This window comes from Struthio camelus, chromosome 20 (assembly GCF_040807025.1).
Source record: "Struthio camelus isolate bStrCam1 chromosome 20, bStrCam1.hap1, whole genome shotgun sequence".
Taxonomy (NCBI): domain Eukaryota; kingdom Metazoa; phylum Chordata; class Aves; order Struthioniformes; family Struthionidae; genus Struthio; species Struthio camelus.
The window spans coordinates 11,199,012-11,221,205 of record NC_090961.1 but is presented as its reverse complement, the minus strand read 5'-3'; the positions used below and the strand labels follow the sequence as shown (position 1 = coordinate 11,221,205).

At 44.4% G+C, this 22,194-nt stretch overlaps 1 protein-coding gene across 9 annotated transcripts in view; it reads left to right on the top strand.

Annotated features, from left to right (window-relative positions):
• The window catches only part of CACNA1B (calcium voltage-gated channel subunit alpha1 B), a 324,011-nt gene that overhangs the window by 132,430 nt on the left and 169,387 nt on the right, over nucleotides 1-22,194 (top strand). For all 9 annotated transcript variants that reach the window (XM_068914607.1, XM_068914604.1, XM_068914605.1 and 6 more), the window contains exon 7: nucleotides 17,259-17,362. In XM_068914607.1, coding sequence (XP_068770708.1) covers nucleotides 17,259-17,362 — 104 coding nt within the window. The remainder of the gene's footprint in view (nucleotides 1-17,258; nucleotides 17,363-22,194) is intronic.

Below are 22,194 nucleotides of genomic sequence, written 5' to 3'. Positions count from 1 at the left end.
TTGGAGAGCCGGAGTCTGTTTGCCAAAGGACTAAACTCCCAGATCTTTTAGAAGTGTAGTATTACTGCACAGCATGCTTCCTTTTCTGGAAGGTTTTGTACAAATCTGAAGACATTATAATAAAAATGTGGAATTTGCCTAAGGCTGAAATGGCTTTGAAATATTTAGATTCTAAGACAGGTGAGATGCATGCCTTTGACTGTGCCCAGGTCTCCATCCATCTAGAGACACAGACTTTTGGACTCAATGCCCAGATGGAAATTCTAAGATTAGAAGGACTGGGACGTTTCAGTCCTGATTCAGCAAATTACCCCTATTCAGAAAAGCACTCAAGCAAATGCTAACGGTTAGGCAAGGGTTTAGATGCCTCACTGAATCTTCAGTGTATTATTTAGTGTTTTGGTAAGGTTATATCTAAAATGACAATGGGGTAGCCATTCCCCAGGCTTTAATAGGAGACATTTTGAAACATATGGTAGGGAAATGATACATAGCATGCAAACTTTAAGAGCCCCTTTAACAGAACGATTGCTCTCTGAAAAGAAATGAAAATCTCCCCAAACAACAGCTTAATCATCAGTGCTTGCCAAGAAATGAAAACTCCAGCTGAAGAAATTCACTTGCTGCTTGACAACATTATAGCATGCAGGGTACAACCAGCTCTCTTATATGCCCAACAATTGGTTTCCTACACAAGGAAATAAAGGCAGCTGCATGCTTTCAAAAGCATGCCAGCCTGTTAGCGCCATGGCTGTTACATCTGTGGTTGGAGTGGAAGAGAAAAACAGAACACTTCTGAAATACCCAAAGCAGAGATTTTATTTGCTCTTGTAGTTCCTACAGCAACCCAAAATACCTACGGCTAGATTCTCCTACAGAAGAGGTTGGCTGTGCGTGGGCTAAAAGAGCATTTATTTTTCCTCTTTAATCTAGAGACCACATGCCCTGGGGTACAGGAAATGAAGAAAGGACTGGACCGCTGTAATGGATGCGATATTGGTATATTTGCATGGTGCTGTGCCTGGGCTCCTTAGCAGTGGGGAGTGAGGCTAGTAGGATGCTCTCTGCATGAGCACTAATAGATCAGGGGATGTGGGGGGTAGGGAACTCGCCACTGATGATGGCATGGGGCTAATCTTCTGGGGTTGCCCACCCCTCGCATGTGTTGTCGGTGGTATAGAGGGAATGGTCTGCCGGAGCAGCGTGTTCCTCAGTCAGTCTGTTGGCATATCTCACAAGAGATCTATAACAAGATGTAAGTTGAAGCTACTCCTTGGGAGAAGAGTGCAATCTTGTTCCTTTTGGCCAGCCCTCAGGAGCCATCTGAAGGTCAGAACTGCGGAGATTCCAGCCTCCTTCCTGCTTCTTCCTCCATCGGGTGAAGTTCCCAATGCTATAGGGGCTTTCAAACGGGAAATTTTTAATCCAGGTGGTTTCATCAGCAACATTTTCTTACACTTTCTGCAGTTCCTTGTGTCAGAATCCTGCAAACATTCTACTACTCCCTTGTGGGAGGAAAATTGCCTGTTAGCTATGTGGAAGGCAGTATAACTACTCGTGAAATAAGAGAGACTATACGTCACCTTGCTTAGTGTTCAGACTGAAAAGTCCTGAAAAAGTGAAAGAGCTTGTCTATACAGACTTGTAGTGGCATAAGAGGTCAGGTTACAGGACAGGCAGCCATCAGCGAGCGTGTGGCTGATGCTACAACTATCTCCACAGTGTACATCTCTCCTCCACCCTAAGACAGAGATGTTTATACCGTTGCAAGAGTGCCTATATTGACATCAGTTATTCTTGTGAACTTGAATTAGCTGTGGTGGTGGAAGCACCAGGTGTCACGTGGCCAGATTAAATGCATGTGCTCATTTATTTCCAAAAGGAGAAGCAGGTAAATTTGGAGCAGTTGTGCTGTACAGAGTTTGTAGTGCTGTAGCAATGCTGATGAAGCTAATTGGCCAGAGGGTTGCTCCTTGCAGGGGAGGGAGTAATTCTGGACGCAGACTGAAGCCCTTTGAGTCCTGATGGCAAAACCTTCCAGCAGAGACCAGTGCTTGCACAGCTACTTCATACGGCGTAGGAGGAAGCCAAAAGAAGAAAGCGGGTATTTCCAGTTTCTTTGACCAGGTGTTTCCTAACATGTCAGCTGTAACTGAAACCTTTGAATCTGGCTGTGTTTTAATACCAGTCAAGTCATCTCACCATTGACACAATAAGGAGGCTAGGTATATCGGTTTATTTTAGGGTTAGGTTGCTTATTAGCCTGGTCGCTGGCAAAATCTTTTGCTGTTAGGCAGTAGGCCAGCAAACGCTCTTGAAATATGGAGAACAGCAGCTTTGGCCCGGTTTCATAACTTTCTGCTGACTTAATGAATTTACACTGTAGTAAACATTTTCATGCTTGAAATTTGGAATTTCAGAAACAGTTTTCACTCAAATTTGGAACAATTTGGCAAGTCTTGCAGTTAAGAAATCATATATATATCTTTTCCTTTAGCAGACGGTCCTTCCCAATTTAAAATGTCTGCATAAAACCTTATGAGGCATGTTTAGGTGGAGCATAGAGGACCTTGACTAACTGCTTCTTTCTTTGAAACAGGAAAGCGGTGGTAGCATTGGGCTTCTTTCCTGAGAAGTAGGGTCTGCATTCACAAGGGACTGCTGGTCTTTGGCAGGGTGTGTGTGTGCGCCATGCTTTGAAGTTTGCATGATTGAGCTTTCAACTCCAGCTGGTTCTGTGAGCTGCAGATGTATCTAGAAGGATATTTGCTCCACATAATTGACTAGAGGAGAAGCCAGAGGTTGTCTCCTTAGTAGGTGAAATAAAAAGGTGGCCTAGCCTAAATAGATCCATGCTCTGTGCTATCCAGCTACTCTGCTGAGGAATGCACACATACAATACCCTGCTCTTAAATTTTTATACAATGGGGTCAAGAATGCAAATCATTTAAACAGCTTTCTGCTGTTGAGAATTTTTTGGAGGCTTTTACCTGCAATTTTTCGATGCAGTGCTTGAGGCATATAGGCTTTATTCTTTCAGGAAGAATCTAGATCTGCATTTAAGATGGTAATAAAGCCTGTGCGTTATTCTTAGGGCTGTCAATTTGTACAACAACTTTGGGCATTGGTCCACAATTTCCTATGTTCAAAGTCAGAAAATGATAGGGTATTGAATTCTTTGTTAAGTGTTCTGGGAATCAGTCCATGTGACTGACTCTGGCTTGCTGACTTAGGGCTATAGGCCACAGGGGCTGCTGAGTGGGAGGAAAAGTTTATTCTACATCTACTCACTAGACCAACAAAATCCGTATTTTGGTCTGCATGCATCTTTATCCTCATGTAAATATTGCATGCATCCTTGAGCAACCAAACTGAACAGAGCTGTAAATATGTGAGCGTCTTTTGCATACACAAGTGTGTGTATTCCTCCCTTCTTTTGACTTGAGGTGTCTATTTGGGCCTAGCTTTTGTTCTTTGGTGAGAGATAACGGATATCTGAAGCCTTGCTGACTGGCTTTGCAGTTTAAGAAAAATCCTCAAGATAGAATTGGATTTATTCTAAGTGTAACTTCCGTTACTTATGCATAAGTCTTTTCAAGCAATGCATGGCAGAAGCACTCTTGCTTTCCAAGAATTTCAAACCTGAAAGCAGTGCCCATTTTTCAAGGAGCAGCCCTTCCTCAAACTTTCCACAGCACCACTCAGACGGCCTCTGTGCTGACCTTGTGTAGGAACTCGACAGTGCTGTCTCCCCCTTCTCAGCAGGCAGAACTTCCTTGCATGTTCAGAGAAAAGAAACCTGAAAGATAACTTTGTGAGGTATCTGCGGTGCTGGTTTTAATAACAGGGTATCTTGGTGTTTTGCTGGATGACTTGGCTGCGCCTTTGGCTTCTCAGTTTATCTGAATCATGTTAGGTGAAACAACTTGATTTGCTTGGTTTTAATAGTAATGTGGCCTTGAGCTTTATAATGAATATTGAACACAGGGAGGGAAGGTTTGCTATTTGCTAGAAATTGTTTTTGAGGGCTTTCACCGAAATGGGCACAGCATGGCGCAGAGCACCAAGACACGGCTGGGTGGACCGCAGACTGAGCTCTGTGTATATCGACAACGCAGTGCCTTGGTCCAGTGTCAAAGCTAAAAACTCTTAGCCCAACAAAAGGTTTTGAGGGTTGCAGATAGCCTGTGAGCTGTGCTTTAGGAGCCCCCGGTTACAATGTTGGGGTTTCTCGGCTCTGTCCAGAGCCTTGCAGAAGTTGCTTACTTAATGTAAAATGCTTGTTCCCAACAGCTTCTGTGCCATAGCTCCCTGGTGTGGTTGACAGGGGGCCAGCTGCACAGTTGGAGTGATACTGCTTTTCTCCAGGGGTACCCCACGACAGGTCTGAACTTTCTTATCGTGAATGTGCATAACCTGATTTCAATGGGAGTTGCTTTCATGTAGTTTACATTCATAATTCAAGTCTAAAGCTGTTTAAAAGAAAAAAAGGGTGAGATTAGCAACCAATAGTAATAATTAAAAAGAAGGAAAAAAAGAAAAGGTAGAGTCCCTCGGCCAGCCTGCAATTTGTGACAGTGAATTAGAGGTTTTGCAGTGCCAGCCAGGCGGAGAGGCAGGCGTTCTCATGAATAAAGCAGCTGAGTGAGTCCACACTAGCCGAGGAAAGAATGAATTTTTTATCAAGAAATCCTGTTAGCATATTTACTCATTGATTTATTGGTGCCATAAGCCTTCAGATCAAGGCATAAAACATCAACGTTTTCTCTTTTTCATTCTCCTCAGCTCTGTGGTTCTTTGGAAAGGATAAATAAGGCTGCAGAAGGGGAGAAACAAAGAGATGGATTTAGCTCCTATTTAAACTTGACTGAATTAACATTATCACTGCATGCAATGACTGTACTTAAAATATGTTCATACATGGCTAACAGCATCCTAGCAAAATTTAAATGCTGCCAGCTTCTAGGATTTTACTGCGAGTCCTCTGGTTCGGGGGTGGTTTTGTGCATTTGGAGGCTTTCCTTGGAAAGCCCAGCTCCCGGATTTATGCGCTTGAGAGAATTATAACTCACTTGCTTTCTCATTTAGGATGTTCTAGTCTTGTCATTGGAAAGAGAAGCTAGAAATTTTGAATCCTAAAGTATCAAAAACCAAAGGGCTTATTTTCTGTGTATATATGTTTTTCCCTATTTTCACCATTGATTTCCTCTGTTTGAGGCTTCCATTTGTAATTCCTGCCCCACAGAAATGCATGGGAGCTTTACTTCCGTGAGGTGAAGATATCTCTCAAGCTGCCTTGAGATGTGGAAGAGGTTTCTCTACCTAGAACAAGATGCAAATCTCTTTTCTGTATTGTGACGTGGGTAGATGTGCTTCACCTTAGGTTTAGGGTAGCTGCTTTTGCATTGAGGAATAAGAGGCATGGATCAGACTTAGTTTTCAAATGTGCTGTGGTTGTGGTTTTGAGACCTCTGGATTTTAGAGCAGGCCGGCAGAGGTGCTGGGATGAGCAGGCTCAGGGGCCTGGCTCTGCAGCTGGAAGCAGGACAGCCATGTCGGGCGCAAGGGAAGCAGCCCTGCAGAGCAGCAGAGACCTGCGTTGTCATCTCTGTACAGCCCTGGCTCTGTCAGGAAGCAGCAGTTTATCTGGCACCACGTAAGGTACGACTGCCACGGAGCTGTGTTGCTGCATGGCGTGGATGCGAGGGCAGGAGGGAGGCAGGTCTGCTGCAGAGCGTTTTCTGCTACAGGCTTTTTTTTTTTTTTTTTTTAATTCTTCTTAATTATTCTTGCTGCTGTAGTGATAATCCCAGTGGCTTATGGGAATATAATATGATAAATGAATGTAAAATAAGGTATGCTTTCCTACCATTGCTTTTGGGCAATTTCCCGAAACAAACTGAGCATGCTGGCCACGTGTTCAGGTATAAGTTGCTACTGCATTGATTTTTGCCATCCTTTGAATTCTCTTCCTCTGGACAATCTCTTATGCCATTTCTACCGTCACAAAAACACAGAAGGGATGCTTTAACTTGAGCACCCCCAGCTTATTATAGACTCAGCTGGGCTCTTGGCCCAAGGGAAAAAGCTAGTGCCAGGCCTACTCTCTCGCCCCTTACCCGTAGCTGGTGCTACCAAGACTTAGCATCTGCACTGGAGCCTGGCTGCATGTTGATCTCTGTCTGAGCAGTGTCGTTCAGTTCCTGCTGCTTGAGCTGGCCCCACTGCAGTGGTTCCCTACTGCTGCCTTGCCTACCCCTCAAGCCTTTCAGCTCTCATGCAGTGTGTTGGCGGAAGGGCAGGATACATCTCGTCTCCCTGCCTTTGCACTGGCTCTCTTCTCCTTGGAGTGGCAGTCTGCATCTCCAGTGTGTTTCTGCCTTGGGCCTGGTGGAGATTTTTGCCCTCCTTGCTGCTAGTTTTTCCTTCTGTCTTCATATCCCCTTGGTCATTTCTAAAATGTTTGGCTCTTAACAACACCTCATTACTGTCTGTCTTGCTGTGGGACTCAGGCCCAGGATCATGATGGAGTGATGTGACACATCCTTTGCAAGCCCCTGCATCCACTTCCCCCTTCATCTTAAGATAGAGGCACAGAGCCAGGAGGTCTTTTATATCAAGCTTTGGGAAAAGAGTCTTATTTTATTTTCAGTGCCTTGTTTTAGGGGGGGGGGAGAGGGGGGTAATAGCAGCATCTGTCATCCTTTCCAAAACTTTTGAGAATGAGCACCTTCACCTCATAGATCTGCAGCATATTGGCTTAAGTCTTCCCATTTTGATAGACGCTGCTAATGTATTTGGGGTCTACATCCCGCCTTTAGAAAATGCTGGCCAGTTGGAAATGGGTACGTAGGCTCTTCCACATCAAGCGGCCAGGCTCTGAGCACAGCTGTGCTACAAGTTTATGCAAAGTCAAAAACTTCTGCCATGCCTGGGGCTGTCTGTGCAATAATAAGGCTAAGTGCACGCTTCACGCAGGTCATTGTGCTTGTGGTATAAAGTGCTGGTCACAGTCATTTAGTTATCCTTACAGAATCCGGAAGCATCATTTTGCCCACCTGGGAACCAGGAGTTATGAATGGATCCAGGAAGCAGGAGGATTTGGAGTAGGTGGATTGTTGTTTTCTTCCAGCAGCGAGGCTGAGTGACCTCTACCCCACCTATTAACCTAGGTAAAAAGGTAGGTGGAATAATTCAAAAATCTTCTGTGAGGAGAGAGGATCTTCTCAGAAGCACCAATTTCGGTGTAAATGTGAACTTCCAGGAGCTTAGCACACTTCTTCCCAGAGAGTTCAATTTGGGCAGATACTGCACACAGGACTTGGCAGTCTATAGCCAAGGTTCAATGTAAAAAGGACTGTAGAGGGCCAGTGGGCTCTTCAAATGCTTTTCTTACAACTGCTGGCCCTCAGAATAACAGCTGTCTCATCCTAAAGGACTCCCAGAGCACACATCCTGGGCCACAATATTCTTCCTAGTTTCCAAAACACACTTGGGGCCTCCCATAAGAGTCCAGAAGGTACAATTATAGTGTGCTATCGGAGGAGATCAGGAGATCCTTCAGTCTCTAATTAACTTAGCCTTCCCTTAGATGGACCTTAAGGCTTCCTGAGATCCAGTCGCACCTTCCACTCCCATGGCTTCAAACATGGCACAGAAAACCCCAGCTAAGGAGTTCTCCAGTTGGTCTCAAAAACTGTAAATAGGCATAAACCCAAGATGCAGTGTTTAAATTTGATTCCCAACTTCCCTACAGCTTGGCAAACTATGGACCTTCCACTTTCCCTTGTATGTAGCGGGGGCAGGGTAACCTGCTCTGGATGTACCTGAAGCCACTGGTCCCCAACAGAGGACCATTTGGAGTACAAGAGGGCCATTTGGACCCCAGTTTAACCCTGTCTCACTCTGCAGACTCTGGAGTACGTAGTATGTAAGAGAGTGTGATTTGAGCTGACCGCTAATTTCGTTAGCCAAACCATTTCTGATTTATCCTTTGCACAGTTGAGCACACCAGGCAAGTACTCTGTCAACTCTTTCTGCTGGGTAGGGCAACCCCTGAGCATCAATAGACTCTCTGCCAATTCCATTTTACTCAGAAGGGTCAATCACCAGCACCCTCCCCGCCCCATCCCTGGCTGTCATGTCACTGCAGAGCTAAACACCAGACGCTCTCTGCAATGGTCTGTAACATCTGAAAGTCAGTAACTGAAGTTAGTGGACTGACTTTGTGCCAAGATTATATTTAATCTGGAACAGGTGAAAAAATTTGCAAATGGCTATTTTGCAGTTCCTAATGTTTTGTATGGTAAGCCAGCACACTGCATCAGGGCTTGAGAGGCAAAACTCTTCCTCATTCTCGCATCGGTCTACTGGGAAATATGGAAGGTGTCCTTCACTGGCCTGTGACTCTATTTTGCCCTCTGTAAAGCTGGAGGTAATAATACAGACATCCCCATTGGAGGCTTTGGCGGTGCTTCTGGATGAAAAAGCCTACATAAGATTTAAAAGATAAAAGCTTTTAAAAATGTTGTTTGTTTTTTTTTTCCTTCTGGTTTCAATAGATCCAAAGAGATGTTTAAAAAAAAAAAAAAAGAGGGGAAGTAGAAAAAGAAGGGAGAAAAGTGAATATTTTTGAAAAGTAATTGATTTTAATACCTTTTTTGGTAACTAAATGGAATACAGAAAAAAAAATTATTGCAAAGTTCTGCTGAATGACGTATTAAAGCATGGCTTTCCCGGGGAAGTGAGTTAGGAGCTGTACTCCTCAGATGAGATCCTGAGGCCTCATTCACCGTCTCTGAGTGCCGTGGACCTATTTCTGAAGGTTTCAGTATTTTAAGCAGTTTACACAAATCCCTCCAGCCCCATTTTGTAACCACCTTTATTTAAAATAAAACGTGACATACAAGAAAGCTGCTGAATGTCCTGCTGTGCTTTCGGCATGAGGTTGTCCCTTGTGGGGAGACAATGTCTGGCACTCTAATCTTATAAATACATTAGCCTAAACTCCAGGTGAAGTACTGGCTTGGATTTTGGGGAAGAATTGCTTTCTGTAGGGCTCTCAGCAGAATGGGGTCCAGACTCAATCCCAGGGGTTTCAGTTACTAGAACAGTGCAAATAATAATTAATATTTCTTGCCTGAAATAGACAAGAATAGTCCTGTTGCAGTACAGGGAGGGGTAGTGCTCTCGAGTTTAATGGAGAGTGGAGGAAAAAAGGCAGGATGGAGGAGTAGGTTGGTTATTTACTTGTGGCTGGGTAGATAAAGTGTTAAAGTGGATGTTGGCATTTTGCACATAATATTTTTATAGGAACCACAAAGAACTAACTATTTAGAGAGCTTATTGAAAGCAAAAAGAGCAGATTGTTCCTTAAATTGCCCTATGTGATAAAGATAACTGCAGGGGGAAAAAAAAAGCCATAAGGAAGGGCTCTGTACACATGTTCTACTGCTAGCCAAGAGAAACCTGGTTCTTTGCAAATAAAATTATGCACGACCTCCCTCTCTTCTCCTAATAACTTGCCAGGCCGCATACATGCTCTGGCCAGCCGCTTGCTGACGTTCCCCCTCCTTCCAAGACCTTTCTAAACCTCCATTTCCTGCAGAACAGACTTCTATTTGCTTGTTTAGTGGGAGATGTGGGGCTCCCACAAGAGACTAAAGCCTTGTAGGACACTTCTGGTTGTGATTTCAGTGTAGCCCAGAGAACTTACACAGGTAGATAACGCTCTGCAGGCTGACTTAAATTGTGGAAGTCCTCTACTTTGCTACTCCTTTCCTGAGGCAAATTGCAAAGGCATCTAGGTATCTACCTGTTATTGAAGGAAACTGGATTTAGGTGATTTAATTTTGTTAAGTCTTCCTTTCTCAGGCTTAAATTACAATTTTCAGTAGATGAGTAGGAGGTTGGTCTAAAGCCTAGTGTGCTTCATGCTCCGTGTTGAAGTGTCCACCTCCCTGGGGCTAAGCACTCGCAGGTTGGCTGCCCATGTGTCCCTGGCACCTTGTGGGAGGATCTGGGCTGACCTCACTGCTGGGAAAGGGCCCCCCTGATGTTAAGGCATGGAAACAGAGGGTGCCATATCTGGCTGAGCAGTACAATATGAGCAGCCTGTCTCAGCGCAAGCATGGGGGCTGCTAGGGTCATATTAAATATCAATCCAGCTTTCTTCTGCCATGCTCCAGAGCTTATCCAAAGCTTGTGCCTGACCACAGATATGCATTCAAGGACTTCAAATATGAGTGAGATTTAGACTTGAACCTATTATAAATGTATGAAACTTGTATGCCTCATACTCCATCTCTTTTCACCTTTTCATTTCCCAGAGATGAGGATTTGTACATTGAAGATCAACACTTTTGGATCCGTGGTAATATGCAACAGGTAGCATCTAGAGAAGTGACCAGATTAAACTTCATTTGGGTCTGTGTGTATTTTGTGATAAGACTAGATAGTCAGTAATTCTCCAGATTGATCTGGCAATGGCCTTTCTCAGCAAAATTGGATTTGCTGCCCCTATACCTTCTTGCACAAGATCTATTATCTCTTTCTTTGATGAAGAGCTCAGTGGGAGAGACTGGGTGCTGGGAGGAAATGTGGTGGATGGAGTGGGACTCCATGTGCTTGTGGTGCCATACTTTTAACTTTTGTTTTTGTTCTTGGTAATTTTAGTGTTCACCTAATGCTAAGAGTAGGAACAGATAGAAATAAATCAAACAAATAGCCTTGCTAATTAACAGAAGAAGCAAGGAGAGAATTGTGAAAAATCAGATGAGAGGTAAACAGAGTTCACTGCTCTGAGACAACTGACAGTTTTCCCCAATGCAAAAGCACTTATCTAAGGAAAGATTATATTTTAATTGCCCCAGATAAGTCAGGCTCTGCCACTGGTTAAATTAAATAAAAGTGAGTAAACTTTAGGCATACTGTGCATTTTGATAAAAACATAGTAAGGAGCTAATGGTTTGTGCCTTGCCTATCTCTGTCAAATTAGATCCCTTGGTTACTGAACTCCAGTCTGGAAACATTTACAATAGTTTATATGTTAGCCCCTTAATTGTCTTTTTTTCATGCTGTTGGAAAACATGCTGAGCAATGTGATGGCAGAATTTCTTCCTTGGAGATATGGGGCAATTGTCTCAGGGTTTCCATGCTTGTCAAAGCAGCTCAAAGAAGAAACTTGTGTAAATAGCAAAGTGGCTCCTTGTTTAGAGACATGAATCATTTTGCTCTTGTACTGATAAAAATGTGGAATAATTCTAAGGGTAAACGGGCATTTAACAGCTTGAAAACCTAAAACAGCCACTGTGCATATCCAGGGAACACTAACTGGAAATTATCAGGCAGCACCACCCAGCAAGGGCTTTGTCCTGGGGTGTGATGACCAGGGTGGTGCCGACATGTTGTAGGATGGTCTGTGACTTGATGCTTTACTTCTGTAGACACTGCACTTTACAGTGGTTTGAGGGATGCATTTGATTTTGCATTTGTAGTAGTTTTGGAGTGCATACTTGGTCAGCTGATAAATTAGACTAAGATCTCATTTGAAGTTGCAAGGTCAACAGCTGAAGGCACGTGGCCTGCCTTTGGGCACTGGTGGAGAAGCTCTGGTGAACGCTGCTATATACCTCATCCGTGTACCGCCTCTGCTAGAGGCAGAGTGAATTTATCCCAGAGTTGCAAGCGCGCTTCCTTAGCACAGACTGAGTAGGAGCAAGTTTGCACCGAGGTGACTGGATCTTCAGGGCGCAGGCGCAGAAGAGGTCAGCTGCAGAGACCATCTGGCCTGCATTAACATCCTAACATGTGCAAGCGACTGCAAGTCAGAGTCATAAAGTCTGTATAATTTGTATTGATCAGGAGCTGATTACAGGCCAGATGGGATAAGTTGCTTGCACTAAAGGCAGTGTGCTCAAATGAGGGTCTAGGGTGATAGAGTTAGACCGGTGCAGCCTTGTGCGTGGATGTCTCTGAGCTCTCTTGGGCTCTGAGCTCTCTCCCTCAGCTGCCAGTGGAGATGGAGCTGATTTTAGCAGGAGGGTAAGAAGAATGATTGTATTTTGACCAGAAATCTGGAAAGTAGCTGAAATGCAAGATTTTATTCAGCTATTTTCTTTATTGCTTACTTTCACTGCAGTGTGACAATCTTTAAACGGGGCATTCTGAATCTCTGCCAACACCACTCAGTATTTTCCTGCGGTGAAGGTCTTTGTTGTTCTGCTGCTTTTGTCTTGCCCAAGAGGATTTAATCAAGTTCAGCAATGTTTAATAGGTTGTTAGAATATATTATTTAAACATATGTTATCACTACCTGGCTCACTTGGTCCTTGGCATGCACTGACTGGAGTTGTGGGCAGCACAAAAAGGTGATAGGCTTTCTCTTTGCATTTACTGGAAGGAACCATCAGCTCCAGATTAGAGATCCCTCTGGTCTGAGGTACCTTTGGGTCATGGTCTTAGTATTCAGTTCATGGGCTTCTGGTAGGTGGGATGCATCTAGGTGTTTGGGAATCCCCCATCCCTCTTGCCATACAAGATGTAGATTTAGGTTCTGTTGCAGAAGACTGGAGGAATGCGGAATGTGTGGGCAGGTGTGCTGTCTGCTCAGCTTAAAAAGGAGGGGAGGATTGAAGGGATTATTCTTTGCTCTACTTGCTCTAATTTACAACCTCTAAATCTCCCCAGACCTCGGATTTGTCATCCCCGTGAACAGAGGCAGTAACTTGCCTGTTCACAAGGGGGTGCGTAAACCAGCGTTTACTTTGTGAGTGTTACTAATGCAAGCCATGATTAGGCAAGCCTTGTAGAAACTGCATAGACTTCCCTTTCTTGGGGGGGCTGATGAATCTTCTTCTGCAGAGGCTGTCGTATTTTTCCTACTAACTCCCCACTGCGGACGAGGAAGTGCTGTGGAGTGTTTACATGCTCCTTTCCCCACCAAACGAGCGGGTGCTCCCTTTGATCAGCGCTGTTTGAAGTCAGCAGAAAGTGGGATTCGGCTGCAAGGCTGACGATTTATGAAGCTCCCCTGGTGATGCCCCAGCTGCAGGGAGTGCTGAGCTGAAAGTAGGTAGGGTCCTTGGAGAGGTGGTGGCGCACTGCTGCGATGTGCATGGCATAGGAGGGAGATGACTGAGCAGGCAGGGTTTTGCTGACCAGGGCTGGCTGGAGAAGAAATCCCATTTCATGGCGGCAGGACGAGGCTGGCTGGAGTACAGTTGTTTCTGGTCTTGCAGCGCTGAGACGTTCCAGCAACGTGACAAACTCTTCTCACGGCAGCCAGGCACAAGGGCTCTGGTTCTCTGTGTGCTCCAAGAAACACGGGCCGTGTCCACAAACAACCTCCAGGATTAGGGCTGCAGAAAAGAACATAAAGTGTAGTATAAAAGTATTTTTGGTCTCTGCAGCACCTCGCAAACAGAAGTACGTGTTTTGGAACAATTAGTTTGAAAGCCATATCTTTAAATGAATTAATAATTAGACAGAGCTGCCATCTTATTAACGTAATGAAGTAGGGGCCTAAGAGCTCTCTGTATCTGAAAGACAGGAGAGTCTGAGTATTAATACCAGCCTTGTCTCTGGTACTGGACAAGTCACAGAAGGCTTGCCTGTGGGAAATATCTCATGCCTATTGGAGTACACTCAGTTCTCTTTGGTTTCATTGGGAGTTTAGGGCATTAATTGCCCTGCAAGACAGCAGATGTTTAGCCTCTGCATTTGTTACAAATGACAGTATTCACCTACCTGTCTCCACAGAGAGATAGCACTGATGTCACTGCTTGAGGATGCTGTCAGTGTGCTAGGTGCTGCATGAAAGGGAGAAGAAAACTTAAAACCAGCTGTGCAGAGAGCTAATAGGTAAAGGTTATTTTCTGGTCTCCAGCTGTCTTTGGTGACCCAGGCACTCCTATTCTGCAGAGGCATCAAGCTTCAAGGTGAATGATGAAGCAAAGTCCGGTGGAGATGCTATTGTGTGTTATATGTTTTGGCAAAAAAGATGAGGGACGGGAAAAGGAGAGGCACCGCCTGTGGCTAGGTGTTGTCGGTGCATCTTAATAAGCACACTAGGACAGAGGATGGAAGTAGCTTGGAGATGAGTAGTGAGATTATGCAGAGGAGGCCATGCAGTGGGGCTTGCTGGCAAGAGCGCTCCAGGGGCTGGACTGTTCATGTGGGCTTTTGAAGCCCGAGATGCTTGCCTGGTTTTCTGCTTCCTTTATGAGCTGGAAAGTGTCTCTTGAGCTTTCTGTGCCTCTGTTTGCTACAGTATAGCACCTCTTCTCTGGGTGTTGTGTGCTGGCAAGTTTAATTGATGTGAACTGTTCACCCGCTGTGCCTGGGGCACTCCTAAACCAAAACTTCAGCTGGACGTGGACATTATTCAGGTGGTGCTTGTGAAGGGCCCTGCTCCTGTCAATAATCAGTGAGTGCAGCAGCTTTTCCAAAGCAGTGAGAGAGCCTTCCTGTATTTTGATGTAATTCTGGCACATTATTGCGAGTGTTTTATTTCTACTTCTTCCCTCTCATGTTAGACCTGTGGTACTAATCAAGTAGCCCTGACAGTGAGCCAGGCATTAAACCAATGAAGTATTTTAGCTAGAATGTAAAAATTGATTTGATGTGTTGCCTTGCCCTACTTAATGAGCAAGCCTGGAGCTGGGCTACAACCCAAGCCCCAGTTGCTCTGCACGTGGAAAGCTGCCCTCCTCTGCTCACCATAGCCGGAGGTGGCTGCAGACCTCCGCGGGCTTTTCCTGAAGGTGAAGAGGTCAGTTTTCCTGGCAGCTTACAGCTTTGATTCGTTAAAGTGTCTCACTGTGGCAGAGCTGTTGCCGTAAGCTGTGCTTGGGTTCAAGTCTGCTTGGGAGCACTGGGAAAGATGCTCCATACCCATAGAGGTTCTATGTTCTCAGAAGTTTTCTACTGACCCTTTTGCCCGGTGTTTTGCCCTCCAGCTTGTCCTGGATGCCTGTGTGAGAGACGGAGCAAATAGAGCAAGGCCCGGCCCTGCCCTGGGCAGAAGGCAGCCTAGCAAAAGGTCGGAGGAGAGTGGTTAATTAGTCGTATTTCAGCACATTTCATTTTAAAGGCTTTGATCATGGCATGAAATCCTGGATCTGTCGCCAAGTTTGGGCTTCAAATGAATAAATAAATGATAAATGATCATTTGGCAGTATTGAACCTACTGCAGTCGTCTTGCGTGTTTATGTGGTTTCCCCTCTCCCATCTGTTCCCTTCCTCTGGCTCTTCCTTGTTGGTTTTCTAGCCCCGCCTTGGCAGGTCGATGGCAGTTCCTAGCCTTGCTGAACAGGAAACGTTGGCTCCAGCCGGTGGCGTGAGGGCTGTCATCTTGGTCAATGCAACGCGAATTGAATCACAGCCTCTAAATATAAAAATACAGGTTTTGTAACTTAATCCCAAGAGAGTAGACTGGGGCCCTTTTCCTGTGTATTTCAGGGAAGAGGTGCCGATGATAAGTGTCCTTGTGTGCTCAGAACACCTCTGAACTGTAGAGCAGCAGGAGAATAGGGAAAAGGAACTGCTAAAAGCAGAAAGAGAGGAATGGAGAGACAAAACAGTGAAAGATGAAGTGCTGCTGGGGTGCGATGACAGATATTGGAAAATGCATTACAAAATCAATGATGAGAGAATGAACAGGACAGTTTTCCCTGTCTTTCTGTGCTCTTGTTTTCCCAGCTCGTTTCCTCTTCAAATTCATTTGCCTGTTTCACACTGGTTTTGCCTTTAGCAGTGTTGGTTTGTGGCTGGATAAGTTAGTTCTTGTCTTGGGTGAGTCACTGATCAACTGACATAGCTGTTTCTGAATATGTTAGCTATTTGGAGAAATGTTTGTCATTCATTTGATCCAGTCTGCTACTTAAGGAAGGATTTATGCAGATATGCACCATATTAAAAATGTCTCAGAAGGTATTTATGTCCATCAGTGCCATACGTGCTATCACCTTCAAGAAATGCTTTGACTTCAGTCACCCGTGTTGCATGTTGTTTCTGCCTGTTTGTTGGGTGATGTCTACTTATGCAGAGACATTTCAAGATGGCATCAGGAACATGTATCGGTTGAAATATTCATGGTTGCATTTAAAGCCCTTTTCCTGTGAATACTTCTGCAAGCAAAGTCTGCCTTCCAAATATGATAGGGAATAGTGTCTAAAAAGCACCACAAATAATAAATAAAAGGCAGCAATATCAATTAAATTAAGGTATTTTGTTGAAGCTGATGTTCGTGAGTGCTTCTCTGCAGTCTCTGCCGGTGTCTGTAGTGGACAGGCAGGTCAGCGCTGAGTTCCTGATGAGGCAATCACGTTATCCTTCATGCCTGGAAGGAAGAGGAGGAGAGTGCCTTTGGGTCTTTTGTTTTATTTTACTCTTTGCCTCTCTTATACTCCACATCAGCCCATTCTCGGATTTGCTGCATTCTTCACTCACAGGAGAAGAATTTGCATTTTTCTAGGCACTGGGCTTCAATGACGGCCATGTGGCACTTTACTTTTCAGCAGTTCCTTAAAGAGCTCCCTTGTGGTTGATGAATGCAGCAACTTTTGTCATAAACTGAAACAGCCTTCCCTCCCCCTAATCTCTAGTGTTGCTTACTCAGTCTGAGATGCAGGTTTTGATGACACAGTTCCAAAATGCTGAGTAAGCAGATGTGAAATTGCAATTGCTCTAAAGATGCCTCCTTTTCTTGCAGACTTGTTGTCTTCTCCTGTTCTGTGTGCGTATACAGATTTTGGGCATGATGCCACATACTGCCTTAATTGCAGCACAGATTAACGGAAGCCTGTGGTTCCTTCCCCTTGTTGTGTCTCAATTCAGATGTAAATACAACCCTGATGCTCAGCGCATGCTAACTCAGACTTAAGGTGGGGAGGGAGGAGACTGGTACAGAAGGCCTGCTTCTGCACAGAGGTAGGTCATTTAAAAACATATGTTTTGGCCCCCCCCCAGCAGGGTCAGTCTGGATCTGTGGAATGAGAGATGAAATCTTACGCTGGAGCTGCTCATGAAGAATAACTGTGATGTGGGCAGTGGGGTGTTCAGCTTACTTCCTCCATTCTTTTGCCCGCGTTTCAGCTGGCGACCATATAACGGATTTAAGTAGTGTACCAGTGGTGAATAGCCCTACGGAAACCTGAGGGGAATCTCCTGTGGCCTCTGTGCTGTGTATTCTGTATGGTATTTTGTTTCTGATGCTGATTAATATTTGCTTTTTTCTCTCCCCTTCTCTTTGTTTCCAGACTAACGATGCCGCAGGAAATACGTGGAACTGGCTTTACTTCATCCCTCTCATCATCATTGGCTCTTTCTTCATGCTCAACTTGGTGCTGGGCGTCTTATCAGGGTAAGGCACTAATAACTCTTTTGTTTCCACCTCGATACAGAAAGGGAAGATGTGTTGGTTTTCGTACTGTGGAGAGGATGTAGGTGTAAAACAGGAAATGGAATGATACATCACACTGTATACTGTCTCCCTTCACACATTTCCTACTCTTTCCTTTCCTTGCTATGGGATATTTCTATAACATTATAGATGGATAAGCTGGATAAACTGGTGAAATATCATTAATTGAGATGATTTTGAATCCAGACCCAATAGTTACATGAACACTATGTAACCGTAGTGAATCGCGGCTGTGCTTCCTCCTGCTGCGTCTTGAAATCCATCAGGAGCCCGCCGATGTCAGTTTAAGAACTTGAATGCTTGAGTTAGATATTGAAGTCTTCATAAGGCATTTGGTCTAACTGCACAGCATGAGGAAGTATGAAAATGTGAAGCTCAAACAAAATGCAATTAAAAGATCTCAGTTTTCAGGTTTTTCTTTGAAAACCTCTAGCAGTTTAAGCCAATGTCTGGATTTTGGGGACACATTGGTCTCTTAATGTTCAGATCTCTGGGGTCAGCTAAGTATTCAGTATTCCTTGCGCATGAGTTTTGGGTTTAGGACATTTTAGAGACTGAGCTGTCAAGTTTGTAGCATAGCTGGAATGTCCCCAGCATCTGCAGAAATTTGATTTAGATTTAACAACCTGAGCCATCTTAATAGTTTGCAAGCTCTTAGACTTTGACGTCTCATTTCACACACAATTTCTTCCTAGCCCATAGAGGTGTATGTATAAAGATCTAGATTCACTTCTGGCTCTTGGCAACTGGGGAAGAGAGGAAAGAGTTAAGGCTGCTGAGTGGTAAAAGCCCTTTAGTTTCTCACCCTTTGCTATTTCTCTTTAAGTTACTAGAGTAAGAAAAACGTTTTCCAAAGAGCAGATTTATGCCCAGTTTTATTATTCTGTTGAGGCCCCTTATCCTCAAAGCACGTGTTGGGGGAGGAGCCAGGGAGGCAGCAGCGCAGCTGCGAGCAACACTGGAAGACGTGCTGGTACAGAGGAGGGCCAGAGGAACAGGCCATCTGATGTGCTTTTCTGCTCCTTCAGTCCAGGCATAATGGTCACAATAGATAATGTTGAATCAAAGTCATTCATCAGACAGCCTGTCACAGCAGAGGCTTTGCAAGGGACAGCTTCATGGGCATACTTATCCAACCTATCGTCTAACCAAAGCCAGGGCTGAGTGTGGTTCGTTGCATAGTTCATTCGCCTTGTTCCACAGTGTGGTCAGCCCACGTTGGCTGCATATTAAAATAAACCTCAGGAGCCTGCAGGCTCCTGTTCTTTTATGCCACGTTCAAGGATGTTCAGTGACCAAAAGATGGAGACCTCAATCTGACTCTTCTGAAAGCCTCTTGTTGCTTGGGGCAAGATCCTAATATGATATAAGTGCGTGTATTCTATAAAGAATGCAGCTCTGTGCATTAAGTTTCCCTTTGTTAACGGTAAGGATAATTACATCTCCTCTACAGAGGGAAGCTTTTAAATTCCATTTTGCGTAGTGGTTTGATGTCCTTGGCAGGAGGAGAGGGAGAGAAGAAAATAAACATTCCTGGGGAGAGAAGAAAATAAACATCATAGCACAGATGTTGACCACATTGTTCAGCAGGCTCCTGATGAGCTCGCAGGTATTGTGTAGTTGAAGGATCGTGGGTATATCTGAAGTGGTCCAGTGACGGAAAGACACCAGCCCTGAACCTACAAAGGCAGAGACTGTTGCCATTACATTCTCAGCCAAAAGCCCTATCACAGCACTTCGGAAAAAATGCATTTCTGCTGGAGGTTATAAACACAATTCTTTGCACTTATCTCTGTGCATGGAAGTTTTGCTTGTAAAAAGAACTATAGAAAATAGGTCAATGACAAACACACATTGGATTCCATATGGTAGAATTTCACCCAAGGACTTAATGCAATCCACCTTACAGTGACAGTGTTAGCTAGCTGCTTCTCCAACGGAGATCCTCAAAAAGATCCCACCTTCCTGTTTCTATTAGACAAAGTTGATTTAGGGTTAGGGGTTCTACAAAGACCCGATGAACAGAGTTAACTAAGCAATCAACTCGCCTGCTTCTTATTCTCATGATGTGAGCAACTTGCAGCCTTTAAAATTATCCTCACTGCGTCCTGGGGGTGATATGGTGCTCTGCCCTCTTTCCCATTCCCACCTCTTTCCCTTTCTCCCATAGAGAAGGAGCAGTGGGGTAGAAAGAGGAGATAAAATCCATATAAGAAAACTGCAAACCAGAAATTAGATGGCTGGTTTCCTAGGCTTGTGCACTGTCTTCGTTATTGTTCTCCTTCATAAAAGCCCTGTTGATTAAGCTCTGTTTTATTTTCTAGTACTTTACCATATACATCATGGACTTTTGGGGTTAAACTTCAGTATGCCACCGACCCCACCATAGAATGCCACAGCCAAGGCTTTTACCTGTGTGTTTTTCATTGTTGTTAGTTTTGAACTATTTCCCTCTCCCATATTTATGTTCCTTGCTTGGTAATGGGGAAGGTATAGATTTCTGAAATAGGTAAAGGGGATGGTATCACAGATTATGGCAATACAAACAATTTGAAATGATAACAAAGGTATTGAGCTTCCTATTAACACTAGATTATACAGTTTTGTCATAGCTCTTAATACAATTTTGTGCCTTTCTGTGGTTATTTCTGAACCCATGTTAACAATGTGCAGATACTTAATAAAGGTGGGCTTAGCTCCAGGGCTTATCTATTTGAACAGTGTAGATAGATTGACCCGGTTAGGTTCCCGAGTCTCATCCACTAGCAAAATATGGCAAAATATGGCAACATTTGCATTGCAAATGTTACAGAAGAGAAAATACCTACTTTAAAATAAAGAGCAAACAACCTTTCCTTTCTTGTTTGTTTTTTTTTCCTCTTTTCTTTCTTTTTTTTTTTTTTTTGGAATTGTAATAAAAGCAAAGATGGGAAACTGGCAGGGAGATGTGTAAATCTTTGTCGGTAGAATCTTCATATAAAAATAACCCTTCGTATAAAAATAAATATTGGATCACAGTTGATAACAAAATATCCTCTGAGTATGCTAATCTAAAGATGTAATTAAAAGCATGTTGGCTCTGTAATTCAGATTAAATGAGCCTCTGCCTGCTGTACAGTGTGTCCTCCTCGTGCATGCTGGTCAAAGCACTGCCAGTGCTCTTGTAATCAGTTAATGTTTAAATATCCTCCCGAAATGGTTTTCTCTGCCTCTGTTCCCTTCCTTTCTTGGATGCAAGGACCGTGGGCCAGGTTGTCAGCTGTGCTCAGCTCTCGTTGCACGGGTATGAGTATCCAGATTTCCCCAACAGTCTTAGGCCATGGGACATGGAGTTCTTGAGCATCTTTTTTCTGATGGAGCAAATGGGGATGTTGAGTTCTCCTTTACCAAAGATGTGGGCTGAAGCAGATACTCTGCCATACCTGCTCGTGCCCACGCTAAGGGCGGGTCTCTGGTAGAAAGAGTAGCAGTTTCCCCCTTGCAAGGTTCTACATCACATGCAGATGCAGACTATGCCGTTCTCAAACTCTGAGTATGGTAAGATGTTTTTATTGAACTCTGCACATGGTTCCTGCAGTTTTCAGTGAAGAGAGGAACCTTCTCCCCACCAACTTCAAAAGCAAAATTTCTGACCATCGCATATTCATTTCTAACCTTTTGTACTGTCTTCTCGCTAGCAAACTGCAGCTCTCTGCCATCCTGCCCTGGCAGCTGTTGCCACCAGGATACTACCACCCATCTCTGTCAAAGCGCTGCCTTCTAGCTTCCCGTGGTTCCTCCCTTAAGAGGGATCTTAGTGCTACTGTTCTCATCCTGCTCTTCCCCTGCCAGCCCTCAGCCCCCTCTCAGCCCACCTAGAGTCTTTCTTCTGTGGGCTGATGAGTTTATGGAGTTCTCTACTGAGATGCTGAACTGGGTATTAATTTTACCTGGTAGTGAGCTCAGTGATTCTATACAAAGCGTTTGTGACTGTTTTGGTGTTTTGGATTACACAGTGCAAAGAGGATAAATGTTATTATGGGATGCTGTGAGGAAGGTGATTTAACTGATTTCAAGGCTAAGTGCCTTTTGGCACTGTTTCACCCAGCGGTGGGGAGCAGTGAGGGTGGCGAGACAGCAGGAGGCCTGGCCAGAGAGGGCAGCGCACTGTGGATGACAAATTTGAGTACTGAGAGTCTGTATCTCTCGAGTGTGAAAAATGCTGCTTGTCATGTCCTCGAATATTTGTGGTGAAGCCTGAGGTATTTCCAGGCCAGCCAATGGAGAGCAATGATCTTCCCTAAGGTTTATTCATCTGGCTGCAATAAAAAGGAGAGGCAGAGAGGCACAAGGGTGGCCAGCTTGCATCTTCCCTGTTTAAGATCGCTAACACTATCCGGACCAGCTCTATCCTGAGATGTGCAAGACCAGCATCTTATTGTGGGAGAGCACCTGGTGTCAGAACTGTAGGGGGACATTGTGCTAGAAAGGATCTAGCATCTTCATGACAGCAGGAGCCTGGCAAGAGGTAGAGCTATGGACAGTGCCCGCACCTTGCAGACAAACAAGAGACTCCTTTTTTAGAGAGGTTGTGCCCATGAAACAGAACTGCAGCATCGCTGCACCAAAGCACTGGCTTTAGGTGGTTTCAGGCAATTTTCAGGATGGTTTTGTTGGAGGCCTGCTACAGCTTTCATAGTTCCTGGTAAAAGGCACCTTAAGTCTCCACTGCTGTACCTTGTTTTGGGTACAACCTGGGGTAACGTTCTCTGAAGAGCTCCATTAAATACTCT